At 46.7% G+C, this 16,506-nt stretch overlaps 1 protein-coding gene across 1 annotated transcript in view; it reads right to left on the bottom strand.

The window, feature by feature from the left end:
• The window catches only part of PRMT7 (protein arginine methyltransferase 7), a 46,316-nt gene extending 29,816 nt beyond the window's left edge, over positions 1–16,500 (bottom strand). The window contains exons 1-5 of the mRNA XM_017852187.1: positions 16,414–16,500; positions 11,469–11,642; positions 6,181–6,217; positions 2,586–2,735; positions 1,076–1,131 (exon numbers count right to left, since the gene is read on the bottom strand). Of these exons, the coding sequence (XP_017707676.1) occupies positions 1,076–1,131; positions 2,586–2,735; positions 6,181–6,217; positions 11,469–11,563 (338 nt within the window). The 5' untranslated portion in view covers positions 11,564–11,642; positions 16,414–16,500. The remainder of the gene's footprint in view (positions 1–1,075; positions 1,132–2,585; positions 2,736–6,180; positions 6,218–11,468; positions 11,643–16,413) is intronic.
• Positions 16,501–16,506: the final 6 nt, after the last annotated feature.

Consider the following 16,506-nt stretch of genomic DNA (forward strand, 5'->3'; position numbering starts at 1 on the left):
TATATATATATAGATATATATATATTTTTTTTTTTTTGGCTATGCATACACACATACTGTTCCGTGGTGGGCAGCTCTACGCAAACCTACCCCAAGAGGTCATGGGAGCTGAGAGTTTGAGACTGGCAAATCCAGCTTCTCAGAAAGACACATTTTATAGGAATGTACAAACATAAGCCTTGTCTCGGGCAGTGAGACACTGGGCCCCCACACTGTTATGGCTCAGACGCAGGACTTACATACCACAGCAAATCTGACTAAGGGCAGGATTTATGGCAAGTATGTATTTATGATAACATCAAAGTTGTTCTGACCTGAGGGCAGGATTTACATCAAAGTGCATGAGAGCGGAAATTTTAGAGGCATTCCTGAAGCTGGGGTTGGTCAGAAGTCAGCGTGGAGGATTAGCATTCATGGTGGAACTGCTCCAGCCTCCAAGCTTACCTATGACCAGGTTTAATTTAAAAATTAGGCACAATAAGAGATTAATAACAATAACTAAAAATATAACAATTATGTAATAATACTCAGAATGGCACACAATTTACAACTTACAAATAATTTCTGGAATTTTCCATTTAATTTTCTTTTTTTGAGAATGGTCTCACTCTGTTGTCCAGGCTGGAGTGCAGTGGCATGATCACAGTTCACTGCAGCTTCCACCTCCCAGGCTCAAGCAATTTCCCACCTCAACCTGGGATTACAGGTATAGACCACCATGCCCAGCAACTTTTTGTAGAGGCGAGGTTTCACCATATTGCCCAGGCTGGTCTCCAACTCTGGGACTCAAGGGTTCCACCTGTTTCAGCCACCCAAAGTGCTGGGATTGCAGGCTGAGCCACCGCATCTGGCTCCATTTAATATTTTTGGACCTCAGTTGACCACAGATAACTGAAATCATGAAAAGTGAAACCATAGATAAGGAGGAACTACTGCTTTGGAGGCCCTCCCTTACCTTCCCAGCCTTCCTTCCCCTTTCCCCCAACAACCAACGCTCCAGCCACACTGACCTCATGATCACTAGGCAAGCCTGAGCCTTCCCCGTCCCAGCCCCACCTGCCAAATCAAACCCCACTTCCCAGGGCAGCATGAATCCCCAGTACAGAAATCTTTCCTGAACTCTTCGTCTCCCTGAACATAAATAAGCACCTCCAACTCTTTGTTGTTTCCACTCCATGTGAGGGGCCACATGTGAGTCTGTTTGTTTTACGTGCTAGAGCTTTATTTCCAACTCAATCACTACATGAATCCAGTTTTGTAGGGAAAGTATTTATATACACGCTCCCTGCCTGCCCCAAAAACTTAGAAGAATATACATCGAAATGTTAATGGTACTTAACTTTGAGTCAACATACTATTTTTATTTGGTATTTACCAACTGTCCTACAATAATATGCATTATTTGAGAAGAATAACGTTTAATTTTAATTTTGTTTGGTTTTAATTTTCTCGCTCTGTGGGCTTAAGCTGTTTCACGTTTTATTAAAGAGATGACAAATTGGTAAACATGAGAGCTGGCTCTGCAGGGACATTCAAGGTAGTGGTCCTCAATCTTGCCGCACATTCCAAAGTCCCAAGGCTCAGGCCTCACCCCAGAAAAGTTAAATCAAAATCTGTTAGGGGTGGGGACTAGGCATAAGATTGTTTTGTTTTGTTTTGAGATGGAGTCTCACTCTGTCACCCAGGCTGGAGTGCAGTGGCACGATCTCGGCTCACTGTAACCTCTGCCTCCCGGGTTCAAGCGATTCTCCTGCCTCAGCCTCCTGAGTAGCTGGGATTACAGGCGCGCAACACCACGCCCGGCTAATTTTTGTATTTTTAGTAGAGATGGGGTTTCACCATGTTGGTGAGGCTGGTCTTGAACTCCTGACCTCATGATCCACTCGCCTCGGCCTCCCAAAGTGCTGGGATTACAGGGGTGAGACTCTGCTTAGACTTCGTTTTGTTTTGATTTTTTTGAGATAAAGTCTCACTCTGTCACCCAGGCTGGAGTGTGGTGGTGTGGGGGCATGTATTTAAATACTTTCCCCTACAAAACTGAGTTCATATACTGATTAGTTGGAAACAACAAAGTCCCACAGTAACTGGCTTAAACACGGTAGAAGTAATTTTTTGCTTTCTCACATAAAGTCCAAAACATGGCTCACCGCAGCCTTGACTTTCTGGGCTCAGCCTCAAGAATAGCTGGAACACAGGCACGTGCCACCATGCCCAGCTAATATTTAAAAGTTTTTCTGTGGAGACGGGATCTCACACGTTGCCCAAGCTGGTCTCAAACTCCTGGGCTCAAGCAATTCTCTCGCCTCAGCCATCCAAAGTGCTGGGATTATAGGTGTGAGCCACTATGCCCAGGCTGTAAGTATTTTCTAAAGCTCCTAGTGATTCTGATGTGCAGCCTAGGCTGACAGAGGAGAAAACTAGCCACTGGAGGAAGGAACTGTGTCTGACTCATCTCTATACACTCTGTGCTTGGCACAGAGCGAGCACTCCACGAATGTTTGTGAAGGAACGGATGGGTAAAGTCCAAGAGCATAGGAGATTTCCCATGCAAGAAGCAGGACACACACCTGAAGGGGGTGGCTTACCTCGATGGCATAGCAGAAGTCGGCGCCTGCTGTGACCGCCATCATTGACAAGAGTCCCGTGCCAGTGCCAATGTCGAGAACCAAGGCCTTCTGTCCTCTGTCCTTCACCCTGCTCACGGCAGCCCGGATACCTTGGTAGTATTTTACATTCTAAGGAAGACACGGCCGTCACTTACTGCCAGTTATTGTAAGTAAGTGGAAAGGTGCTTTGCAAAGTTCTAGAGTCACAGCTGGCAGCGGCAGTGCAAGTCAGGGCCCTGTGGCCTTTCTGGCCCCTGGCGGAACAGCACTGGCTAAGTTGGGCAGGCCTTGTGAGTCAGCCCGACTGTCCCTGCTCCTTACTCACTCTTCTATCCTCTACTAAGTGATGCCAGAGCCCTGGAAACCATGTTCTCCTTTTTCCAACTGTTAGGTACAGCCAAGAGGAGGACTAAGAGGGCGACTGGAAGGTAGAAGGACAGAGTAGGCTTGCTCCTTTCTGCATGCTGCTGCTCTCATGAGGGTCCTCTCGGTAGGGGCAGTTAATTGCAGACTCCAGCTTCTCCCAGTGATCCCATAACCAACTCCTTGGGTCCCTCAGAGCTGCAGCCGTACTTGGACAGTGGTCCACAGGATCTCTCCTCAATGCTTGTGGCTTCTGGAAACCCTAATCTTCTTCCTTAGTTTCTCAGCCCTAGGCAAGGTAACTGTTCCCTGCAGTCTCTACTGCTAGGTTGCTCAGCGTTCCCATTTGCTTTCTAGCCCTCCCACAGCTGGGTAACCAGCTCCTTGTGTTAAAGTCCCTCTGTTGCATATGTAATGTGGCTTCTATTTTCCTTTACCGACTCTTAACTCAGAGAGCTTGACTGAAAAGTATTTTCCCCATCAGAAAATAACTTCTTTGCATCATGAAGATTTTTAGTTCTGGTCTTTAGTAACATAAACAGATACATCTTTCATCTGTAACAGTCTGACTCAATAGGCACAGTGACCCTTCTGTTGAAAATAGCTAAAGATGATGGAAAAAATATGTGCAAATCTTTTAAATAGGCTGATGACCTGCCAAATTAGTAAGAAATGTTAAGAGGCTAGTGAAATTTAAGGTGATTTGTTAAATAGCAGTAGACAGCTAATACAGAACTGTCATCAAAAGGGCAACACTCTCTGGCCACAGCGCAAAACAAGGCAGAAACCTCAGAAATACAACTCGAGAAAAACACATGTTCGAACATGAAGAAACACACTTCTAAACTGATAGGCACAAGACTAAATCAGATAGGAATTAGAAAATATCTAGAACTGAATATTCTTTAGAATTACCAGGCATGGTGTGGTGACTCACAACTGTAATCCCAGCACTTTGGGAGGCTGAGGCAGGTGGATCACCTGAGGTCAGGAGTTGGAGACCAGCCTGGCCAACATGGTGAAACCCCGTCTCTACTAAAGATACAAAAAATTAGCCGGGAGTGGTGGCAGGTGCCTGTAAGCCCAGCTACTCGGGAGGCTGAGGCAGGAGAATCGCTTGAACTCGGGGAGGGGAGGTTGCAGTGAGCTGAGATCGCACCACTGCACTCCAGCCTGGCAACACAGGAGACTATTCCATTAAAAAAAAAAAAAAAAAAAAGGCCAGGCGCGGTGGCTCAAGCCTGTAATCCCAGCACTTTGGGAAGGGTGAGACGGCGGATCACAAGTCAGGATGATTGAGGGACCATCCTGAGCTAACCCGGTGAAACCCCCATCTCTACTAAAAAAATACAAAAAACTAGCCGGGCAGGTGGGGGCGCCTGTAGTCCCAGCTTACTCGGAAGGCTGAGGCAGGAGAATGGCGTTAAACCGGGAGGCGGAGCTTGCAGTGAGCTGAGATCCGGCCACTGACTCCAGCCTGGGGACAGAGCAAGACTCCGTCTCAAAAAAAAAAAAAAAGAAGAGGAAGAAGAAGAAATAACGTTGCCTCTGAAGTAAAGCACAAAAATGTTTAGTCTGGGTGAAATATTTTTCAGAAAATATTCTTATGAACTATTCACGTTAAAGTGTGCATTTATGTCTTGGATACAATCAGTATGGTACATTTATGTTACGTGTTTTACCACAATTTTTTTTTTTTTTTTTTTTTTGAGACGGAGTCTCCCTCTGTCACCCAGGCTGGAGTGCAGTGGCAGGATCTCTGCTCCCTGCAAGCTCTGCCTCCCGGGTTCACACCGTTCCCCTGCCTCAGCCTCCCAAGTAGCTGGGACTACAGGCCCTGCTCGCCACCACACCTGGCTAATTTTTTTTTGTATTTTTAGTAGAGATGGGGTTTCACCGTGTTAGCCAGGATGGTCTCAATCTCCTGACCTCATGATCCACCCACCTCGGCCTCCCAAAGTGCTGGGATTACAGGTATGAGTCACCGTGCCAGGCCTTGTTTATTTTTTAAGTTAAAAACAAATTGATGAACAGTGTCCTCAATTGTAAACCAGGGATGGCACAGCCTTCACTTTAACGATGCCATTAAATTAGCTGTCACTTTTTAATGACCCAGTTTTGAAGATTCTACAGTGAAACTGGAACCCTTTTTGAAGGCAATGTGGCAGTGTCTATCAAGAATCACACCTATGTTCATAACCCTAGACTATGCCAAAGATATATGCATGGTAAATAAGCATATGAAAAGGTATTTGATGGCCGGGCGCGGTGGCTCATGCCCATAATCCCAGCACTTTGGGAGGCCGAGGCGGGTGGATCACTTCACCTAAGGAGTTCAAGACCAGGCTGGGCAATACGGCGACACTCCATTTCTACAAAACATATAAAAATTAGCCGGGCGTGGTGGCGTGCCTGTAGTCCCAGCTACTGGGGAGGCTGAGTTGGGGGCTCGCTTGAGCCCGGGAAGTCGAGGCTGCAGTGAAGCCAAGATCACACCACTGCACTGCGCAACAGAGGCCCTGTCTCAAAAAAAAAAAATTAAAATTAAAAACGGCAATGAAAACTACAGTGAAGGCCAGGTGTCGCGGCACACACCTGTAATCCCAGCTACTAGGCAGGCTGAGGCAGGAGAATTGTTTGAACCCAGGAGACTGAGGTTGCAGTGAGCTGAGATCTCGCCACTGCACTCTAGCCTGGGTGACAGTAAGACTGTGTCTCAAAAAAAAAAAAAAAAAAGTTGAACTCATAGAAACCCAAGAATGGTACCTGCTGAGGGAAAGGATCTGATGTTTCAGTTAGGATGAATAAGTTCTGGATATCTGCTGTACGGCATGGTGAACTATAGTTAATAAAGTACACTTAAAAATTACTAAGCGAGTAGATCTTAAATGTTCTCACCACACACAAAAAAGTATGAGGTGGTAGATATGTTAATTAGCTTGATTTAATCACTTCACACCAACACATACATTCATCACATTGTATACCATAAATATAGACAATTTTCATCTCGTTAAAGCTGGGAGATTAAACAACAACAAAAAAACAGAGCCAGAAGCAGGACCCAGCCTCTCAACAGATTTGCTGACCACTACACCATACTGCCTCTCAGTGTCATTTAACATCATGACCCCCAGGGATTTTTAACCTTCTTGTAATCCAAGACTTCAAAACACCCCACATCAAGATAATAGTTTCCTTTTACACTTACTCTGTCTTTGTCATGTAGCATATCTGCATAGGAGGACCTAAAAAACAAAAAAGACAGGTCAGCAACCTTTGCATGATACACATCAACACACAAGAGTATTCACATATATAAAAACATTCCTAAACAGATAGAACAAACGTGTCATCTATTTTAAACTATTTTTTGGTTGTCTTTTATTTTTATTTTTTTGGGGGCGGGGGGAAAGGGTCTCACCCTATCACCCAGGCTGGAGTGCAGTGGCGTGATCTCGGCTCACCGCAACCTCTGTCTCCCAAGTTCAAGCGATTCTCATGCCTCAGCCTCCCAGGTAGCTGGGATTACAGGCACTCACCACCATGCCTGGCTAATTTTTGTATTTTCATTAGAGATGGGGTTTCACCATGTTGGCCAGGCTGGTCTTGAACTCCTGACCTCGAATGATCCGCCAGCCTTGGCCTCCTAAAGTGCTGGGATTACAGGTGTGAGCCACCGCGCCTGGTCTATTTTTTTATTTTTAAAAACAGGATCTCGCTATGTCACCCATGCTGGAGTGTAATGGCTATGAACAGTCTCAATCATTGGGCACTGCAGTCTTGAACTCCTTAGCTCAAGAGATCCTCTTGCCTCAGCAGAACTACAAGCATCCGTCACTGTACCTGGCCACTTTATTTTAATAGAGTTTTAAGTTGTTATTCTCTAGTGCTGCAGAAAAGTCTCAGAGAAAGATGTTCTCAGACCTAAAAACGCTCCAGTAGTTAGCTGTTGGGAACAGGCCACAAAACTGGCCATTAACAAAATCTCTGCAGCACTGTGACATGCTCTTGATGGCTATGATACCCACACTGAAGGTTGTGGGTTTACCAGAATGAGGACAAGAAACACCTGGCCCACCCAGGGCAGTTTTCGCTTAAGGTGTTCCTCAACTACAAACAATAGCACGAGCGGTCTGTGCCTCAAGGACATGTTCCTGCTGCAGATAACTAGCCAGATCCATCCCTTTGTTTCCCCGTTTTAATCTATAATCTATAGGAACAATGTTTATCACTGGCTTGCTGTCAATAAATAAGTAGGTAAAACTCTTGTTTGTGGCTCTCCGCTCTGACGGCTGTCAGCCCCGATTCCCACTCCACACCCTGTATTTGTGTGTGTATCTTTAATTCCTCTAGCACCACTGGGTTAGGGTCTCCACTACTGAGCTGGTCTCAGCAGTTAGCCCTGTCACAGTAATTCCACAGCCACTAGCGTCCTGATCTTGTTATATGCTATACATTTTCCTCCTCAGGAGAAACTCAGACTCAGTCTTCCTAATACTTGACCTAACCTTGCGTACATCTGTGCCTGGGGATAACCATTGATGTAATATTAGGGAGAGCAGCTGGGGAAAGAGAAGCACTCACATACACCCACTGTATATGTGACAGGCACCCCACTGGGTATGTTCACTTAACATCATCAGGGAAAACTAAGAGTTCACCAATACCGTTCTAAAGGGAGGAGAGTCACTTCTCCATATTTCCTATTGCAGTAATTCACACATTGAAACTCAGGCGGGGTCAGGATGAGCACCCAAAACTAGGCAGGCCCTCCCACACTTTCTGGGAATTCTAGGGGACAGCTAAGGAGGTCACACTAAAACAGAGGCCCTCCAGCCTTGGGTCAACACCAGAATCACCAGAAAGCTTACTTGAAATGCAGAGTCCCTCCCTCCTCCCCCCAACACACACTCTCTCTCTCATTGAGAAGGCTGGGCTAACGCGCGCCAGGCAATTGTGTCACGGGCGGTCCACATTCCACACTTTGAGGAGCGCTGCACTGAAAGAAGGGGGATTTTTTTTTTTTTTTTTAATGGCATGTCAAGGTTTTGTATCTGAAGCCAGCTATGGATGCTTAACTGAAACGTAGTCATTTCTACCTCTGCTATTTAAAAGGCATCTCACTCACCACCTTCCTGGTCTCTTCACACGCCTGCTGCCCACCATTCCACTGACATCACTCTCGGTAACCACCACCAGCTCACTCCTGCAGCTGATGTCAGTCATCAGGATCTGGGACTTCCTAGTGCCTCTGACCCTGCTAGACACTCCCTCTTTCTTCCTTTCCACGAGGGCCATCTCCCTCGTCCTTCTCCCTTTTGCCTCCTCAGCTATTCCGGGATTCCTTCTTCAGCCCTCTACCTTTCGCATTTCACATCCCCTTGAGAAACAGCAACCTCTCCCAGTTTCAATTCTAACAACTAGAAATTCTGTCTCCAGACCCAAAATTCTACCTGCCATTGGCATCTCTATGTGGATGTCCAAACTTAAACGCCCGATCTCCATCGTGTTCCTCTCCCCGACGCCACCCATTCCTCCTGGGTTCTCCCTTACACTCCCATCCACTTTGTCATTCTAACCAGAAGTCGTGGTACTTCTTGAATCTTCTCTCTCCCTCCATCATATGCAGTGAGTTACCAAACTCAAGCTCCCCCGAGCTGTCTCCTCTGGGACTATGCAGCTCTGGGACTGCAATATCCCCAAATGCTCTCCTCTCCATGCTGTTCTCAGTGAGTGTTCCAAAATGCAATCCAATCCTCTTTCTCTCCTGTTTATCACTTAGAAAATAATGTCCACGCCAGCTGTAGTGGCTCACACCTGTAATCCCAGCACTATGGGAGGCAGAAGCGGGTGGATCACCTGAGGTCAGGAGGTCAACACCAGGCTGGCCAACAGGTGAAACTCCCGTCTCTACTAAAAATGCAAAAATTAGACAAGTGTGGTGGCAGGTGCCTGTAATCCCAGCTACCTAGGAGGCTGAGGCAAGAGAATCGCTTGAACCTGGGAGGCAGAGATTGCAAGAAGCCGAGATTGCGCCACTGCACTCCAGCCCGGGCAACAAGTAAGACCCCGTCTCAACAACAAAACAAGAAAATGTCCAAAATGTTTAGAAATATTTTAAGCCCTGGCCAGGTGCAGTGGCTCACACCTGTAATCCCAGGACTCTGGGAGGCCGAAGGAGGCGGATCATGAGGTCAGGAGATGGAGACCATCCTGGCTAACACGGTGAAACCCCATCTCTATTGAAAATACAAAAAATTAGCCGGGCATGGCGGCAGGCGCCTGTAGTCCCAGCTACTCGGGAGGCTGAGGCAGGAGAATGGCGTGAACCTGGGAGGCGGAGCTTGCAGTGAGCCAAGATCACGCCATTGCACTCCAGCCTGGACGACAGAGCAAGACTCCGTCTCAAAAAAAAAAAAATTTTAAGCCCTAATTCTGCACCAGACACTGTATTACACTTAATCATCAAACAATTCTAAGATAATTGTATTACACTGTGAGATAATGTATTATCATATTGAAGTATATATTATGTTAGATTAAGGCTCAGAGAAGTAACTTGGCCGAGAGAGTAGAGAAGTGGCAGAGCTCGGACTTAAACTTGTGTTCCTCTTCCTGCATTTTGCTACCATCCTTTACAAAATGACCCCGCCTATGCTTTCGGCAGCCTCTCTTACCATAGTACTTTTGCACCACACTCCAGACACGCTAAACTGCTAGCTGCTCCCCAAACTAGCCCATCTGTGTTTTTTTGTGTGTTTTTTTTTTTTTTTTTTTTTTTTTGAGACAGTTTAGCTCTTGTTGCCCAGGCTGGAGTGCAATGGCGCGATCTCAGCTCACGGCAACCTCTGCCTCCCCGGTTCAAGTGATTCTCCTGCCTCAGCCTCCCGAGCAGCTGGGATTATAGGTGTGCGCCACCACGCCCAGCTAATTTTGTATTTTTAGTAGAGACTGGGTTTCTCCATGTTGGTCAGGCTGTTCTTGAACTCCCGACCTCAGGTGATCCGCTCACCTTGGACTCCCAAAGTGCTGGGATTACAGGCGTCAGCCACAGTGCCCGGCCTGTTTTTGGTCTTTTTTTTGTTTGTGAGACAGGGTTTTACTATGTTGCCCAGGCTGGACTTGAACTCATGGGCACAAGCAATCCTCCTGCCTTGGCCTCCCAAGTAGCTGGGACTACAGGTGTGGGCCACTGCACCCAGTCACAAACTGGCTCATCTGAAAGCTTACATGTAATCCCTACAGCTCAGACTTCAGCTTCTCTTCCTTTAGAACTGAGAAATTATTCAAACATTACCTCCCACCCCAAGTCCAGCTGGTTCTTGTTGCTTCCATGACCTTTTGTGCCTTTATCTCACTGTGCTGTCATCTTTTTTTTTTTTTTTTTGAGACAGAATCTCACTCTGTTACCCAGGCTGGAGTGCAGTGGCACAACCTCGGCTCATTGCAACCTGCACCTCTTGAGTTCAAGTGATTTTCCTGCCTCAGCCTCCCAAGTAGCTGGGAATTACAGGCGCCCACCACCACTCCCAGCTAATTCTTTTATGTAGAGACGGGGTTTCACCATGTTGGCCAGGCTGGTCTCGAACTGCTGACCCTCAAGTGATCCCAAAGTGCTAGGATTACAGGCGTGAGCCACCGTGCCCGGCCTTTGTGCTATAATTTTTTATGTGCCCGTCTCTTCCACAAAACTGCATGGTCCTTGAAGATGAGAACGGGATCTTCCTCATCTGGTATCCACAGCCTTAGCACAATGCTGGCACACCGAATGCACTTAACGATTGCTACATAACTCACGTACTTTTTTTTGAGACAGAGTTTTGCTCTTGTTGCCCAGGCTGGAGTGCAATGGTGCGATCTTGGCTTAACACAACCTCTGCCTCCCAGGTTCAAGCGATTTTCCTGCCTCAGCCTCCCAAGTAAGCTGGGATCACAGGCATGAGCCACAATGCCCGGCTAATTTTGTATTTTTAGTAGAGACTGGGTTTCTCCATGTTGGTCAGGCTGGTCTCAAACTCCTGATCTCAGGTGATCTGCCCACCTCAGCCTCCAAAGTGCTAGAATTACAGGCATGAGCCACTGTGCCTGGCCAACAACTCACATACTTTTAAATATTTCTTCTAAAGGAAAAAAAAAAATTCATTTTTTTCATCCAAAAGAATTTAACCATATGATGAACACTGTCACCATTTCAGTAAGGCAAGTAAATGATTCAACTTCCTCAACACTACTGAGGCTTGGGTTTTCTTTGCTCCACTAAACAGATGCTGAGACTCTGCTAAGGCTGCTACATAATGTCTGACACTCCACACAAGTATGACTTTGCCTAACCGCCACATATACCTACCTGGCTGAGCAGACCTGCTCAGCACCAACACCAGCACTCATCATAAGCACTGGGTGACAGTCTAGCCCACGCTCAGACTGGATCCCAAGGCATCTGCTTTGAGATCAGTGCCCCACCCAGCTGCAGCCTGCTATAAACCAAGCCAGTACCTTGCAATCTCCTGGTGGTAATCATAGTGTTCATCCTCCTCCAGCCACTCCACAGACCCCGTGGTCGGATTGGCCCGACTGCAGAAGATCTTCATGGTGCCCACCAGCTCCCCAGTTTTAGCACAGAAAAGCAGCCTTGCCAGTTGAATTCTTGTGGACAAGTCTGTCAGAAACCTATTAACATCAGAAGGAAACAGGAGGTGTATAAACAAACGAACAGAAAAAAATCTATTAACAGCATAATGCCCCAAAATGTGGAGGGGGGAGGGGAGACAAAAAGTGGGGGGAAAATCAAGAAACTGACAAAAATGTCAAAGCCACTGACAGTATTTGTTAATCAATATTGTAAATGTTTCCAGCAGGAGTTACTTGGTTTTACATCCAGCATATAACATTTAAAAAACTACAACAGATTTATACAGATGTCTGGAAACTTCAGCAGGCTTCAGTGCTTCCAAAAGGGTCAAATGAGCCTCACAGGTTCATCTAGGTACAGCCCTTAAGGCTAGGAGAAGAGATGGGGTGCTGGTAAAGAAGTGCCACCAATACTGCCTTTGTATCCTGAACCCTTAGCTTAAGGAAAAATATGAAGATAGAGCAAGTCAAACCGGGAAAACTTTCATCTAAACAATATATCACAGCAACACATAAACCTAAAAATGGGTAACGCCAGGAATATAATGATGAGCAAAAACAGCAAATCACACAACACATGCAATACGACTCCATTTCTATGAAATTTATAGATATGCAAAATGGAATGATACATTCTTCAGGAATCACACTAAAAAGCATAGCAGGGAATCAGGACAGTTCACTTCTAAAAGAGAAGGGAGAGATGGGATCAAGGAGGGGTACACAGACTTCAAAAGTATTGTTCTTTTTCTTAAATTGGGTGGTGGGAACATAAATGTTCATGGTATTACCATTCTTCTTATTTTTAAGATGGGGTCTCGTTATGTTGCCCAGGCTGGACTCAAACTCCTGGGCTCAAGCATTCCTCCTGCCTCAGCCTCTCCAGCAGCTGGAACTACAAGTGAGCGCCCTACTCCCAGCTAACACTAGCATTCCTTATGCTTCATTATTTTTTATAGTGATTACTACTTATCTATTCAAATTTTAATTTTAAAAGCAATTTTTTAAAACCTTCCTTCAACTAAAAAAATTCTGCTTCAAATAAATAAAATGTCACCAGATTCAAGTCTTGTATGGCCTGTCTCTCCAAAGAGATCTATGTCTGGGAGGCAGAGAACCACCACCGCTCAAAGCCTAAAGGCACTCCTCAGCAGGTGTGGGCTCTCCCAATACCCTCTCCTCTTACCATTCAGAAAGCAATAGGTGTTCTACACTGCCCTTCCTTTCTTGTTAAACATTGGTGCATCTTCAGGAAACTTTAGAAAGAATGCCTACGCCACAGATCCCTAAACATTCCTATGGCATTTTACTGGCCAGAGTTTTTTTCTTTTGAAGTTATCTTGAGTAAGTAAACATGGAATTCTTACACAAATAGATGAGAAACAGGTCGGGCTTGGTGGCTCACACCTATAATCCTAGCACTTTGGGAGGCCAAGGCAGGCGGATCACCTGAGGTCAGGAGTTCAAGACCAGCCTGGCCAACATGGCAAAACCCCCGTCTCTACTAAAACTACAAAAATTAGCCAGGCATGGTGGCGCATGTCTGTAATCCCAGCTACTTGAGAGGCTGAGGCAGGAGAATCGCTTGAACCCGGGAGGCGGAGGCTGCAGTGAGCCAAGACCGCGCCACCGCACTCCAGCCTGGGCGAGAGAGTAAGACTCCGTCCCCAAAACAAACAAACAAAAAACAAATAGATTAGAAACAATCTTCCCTGAACAAACTCGGTCAGGCAGTCAAGTTCAAAGTAGACAATTTGTCCAGGTAAAACTCTACTTCTAAAATCCCAGCATACATATCCCCAGTCTAATGGCTTTCAAACTTTCTGATAACCCAAGTAAGAAATATACTTTACAATGAGCCTCAATACACACACCTGCATATACGCATATAACTAAAAGTTCCACGAAACAATACTGACCTCCTACGAACAAGGCCCTCTGATACACTCTATTTCATTTCTGCTGTTCTTAAGAGATGGGATCTCCCTGCTGTCCAGGCTGTAGTGCAGTGACTATTCATAGGCATGATCATTACACTCTACAGCCTTGAACTCCTCGACTCAAGGTCCTACTACATCAGCCTCCCAAGTAGCTAGACTACCGGCATGCACCACAGCACCCAGCTGCACTTTTACTTGCTGGTCAGGACCCATCAATGGGTTGCAACCAGCAGTTTAACAGCATTGCTATAATCCACTTTATCTCGTACTAACACTTATTTTACAGATAGAATATCTAGAACTATCAGAATCTGTAATGTGCGTTGGAAAACTGTGTCCAACAAATGCTAGAATAGAGAAAGAAATGGCCATATCTGGCTGAATGTTCAGGGACGGCTTAAAAGGTGGATTCAGCTGAGGCAGGAGGAGAAAAGGGGGTGGAGGGAGAAGGCATTTCATCCAATTAGAAAGGCTTGGACAATCACGCACATTAAATCAATCAGTTTGGTGAAGTAAAACTGGACCAGGTGTCAAACACTGTCAATAGGAGCCACATGGTAGAGTCCTGAACTACTAATCCTGTGGTCCACGTGGAATCAATTCTGAAGTTACTTAAAGGTTAAGAGTGATCCTTTTGTAATTCACAAGCGTGATGACTGGATGTTCATGCGCCTGTGTCAGACGTGCCTCCCCTCAAACTTCACTACACTGGCACGTTACCTAGCTGAAGTGGAGGGAAAAAAAAAAAAAACTTATAGTAAAGAACTTAAATCCATAGGATTCCTTTCCTATCTGTGATGTTGCTGAGTCGAACACCAGGACCACAGTGTTTTCAAAACCTGGAAGAGCCCAGGCGCGGTGACTCACGCCTATAATCCCAGCACTTTGGGAGACCAAGGCAGGTGGATCACCTGAGGTCAGGAGTTTGAGACCAGTCTGGCCAACATGGCGAAATCCCATCTCTACTAAAAATAAAAAAAGTTAGTGGGCGTGGTGGCAGGTGCCTGTAATCCCTGCTACTTGGGAGGCTGAGGCAGGATAATTGCTTAAACCTGGGAGGCAAAGGTTGCCGCGAGCCAAGCTCACACCACTGCACTTCAGCCTGGGCAACAGAGCAAGATTGTATCTCAAAAAAATCAAACAAACCTGGAACCATGTCGTGTTAACAATTTTATGAAGGCAAGAACCTCTTCTGGTGGGCACTACACACCTTCTCTGGCTAAATGCCCTCATCCATTATTATTTGTCCTCTCCCAGAAGAAGTCTACACTACAGATTCAGGAGATATTCCCTGACCCCCTCCTCATTCTCCAAGAGTTGTAAACTCGCATGGCCATTTACAAGGAGGAAATAGAAACCACCATGCCAAGCCCTAATTGTATTACCCGTCAAACTGCAGAGCAGATGGTCCTTAACATTCATTCAAAATGTGTTTGCTAGGGTGTGGTGGCTCACACCTGTGATCCCAGCACTTTCGGAGGCCGAGGCGCAAGGATATCGAATCTGGGAGTTCCAGACCAGCCTGCGTAACATAGTGAGACCCCGTTCTCTACAAAAAAATTTTTTTTTAATTAGCCGGGCGCGGTGACCTGTGCCTGTAGTCCCAGTTACTCCCAGCTACTCGAGAGGCTGAGGTAGGGGAATCACTTGAGCCCCGGAGGCAGAGGTTGCAGTGAGCTGAGATGGCGCCACTGAACTCCAGCCTGGGTGACAGAGTGAGACCCTGTCTTGAAAATATATATGTATGCATTAAATATACGTATATTAAAATTAAAAATTAGCCGAGTATAGTGGCGCATGCCTGTAGTCCCAGCTACTCTGGAGGTTGAGGTGAGAGGATCGCTTGAGCCCAGGAGGTCAAGGCTGCAGTGCGCCTTGATCACACCACTGCACTCAGCCTAGGCAGCAGAGTGAGGCTCTGTCTCGAAAACATAAAATAGCAAAATTGATTGAATACCTTCTACGTGCCAGGCACTATATTAGGGACTGGAGCCACCACCACAAGCTAGAGAAAACCCTTGCCCTCCAAGAGCTTAGACTAATGAACGAGTAATACAAATTACAGACTACACGAATGCAAGAAATATACAGAGCGTTGTATAAAGAGAAAACCAAGGTTACAGGACTCTTTGAGGAAGGTAGCATTTGAGATCTACCAGACAGACCAGGATAAAAGTTGGGGAAGAGTTTTTACAGGTCAGGAATCCTTACCCCAACTTTCCCAATAAAAGGCCCTAAGGTAGAAAGAACTAGGTGCACAAGCAAAATGTGCCAAAAGCCTGAGCGACCCAAGCACTTTTGCAGAAGCCCCCACTCCTCATCTCCTATTACATCTTCTGCTCAATCAAGCTGGGCCTTGTCGACTTCGGCAAGGCGTTTGGATCTTGTTCCAAAAGCAGTGGGAGCCACTCAAAAGTTTTAAGCAGAAGCATATCTACACTGGACGTACGCTTTTACAGGACCACTCTGGCTGGCGTGTAGTGAATACATGACTCTCCAATTACTCAGAACACAGTGAGCGGGGAAGATATCAGCGGGTCTGTCAATCAGAGAACTAGTGGCCCAGTTAGGGATGCGATGGTTGGAGCTACTGCGGTCTCTAAAGGGAGGCGCCAGGCACCAGTACTGCGACCCAGCCCCGCGAGCGGCAGGCACCTGGCTGAACTGCAGAGCCGGGGCCAGCCTGGAACCCCGCTCTCCCGCAGGCCAGGGTGCTCCGAGCTGCCCCACGCGGAGTCTAGAAAGGTCCCCGGAGTCCAAGTACGCCCACGCCAGGCTCCTCTGCCGAAGCCCTGGTGCTGAGGACATGATGCTGGCTGCACCCCGAACCCCTAAGCAACCCCACCTTCCCCGCACACCCAGCGCCTCACCTGCCGCGGGAAACCCTCCGCTCACCTCCTCTGCTACCACCATTTTGCCGCGTCCAGCACGCGGGGCGGGACCTCCCTGCGCCGAGGAGCGCG

Source organism: Rhinopithecus bieti, unplaced genomic scaffold (genome assembly GCF_001698545.2).
Source record: "Rhinopithecus bieti isolate Rb0 unplaced genomic scaffold, ASM169854v2 scaffold_34281, whole genome shotgun sequence".
NCBI lineage: Eukaryota > Metazoa > Chordata > Mammalia > Primates > Cercopithecidae > Rhinopithecus > Rhinopithecus bieti.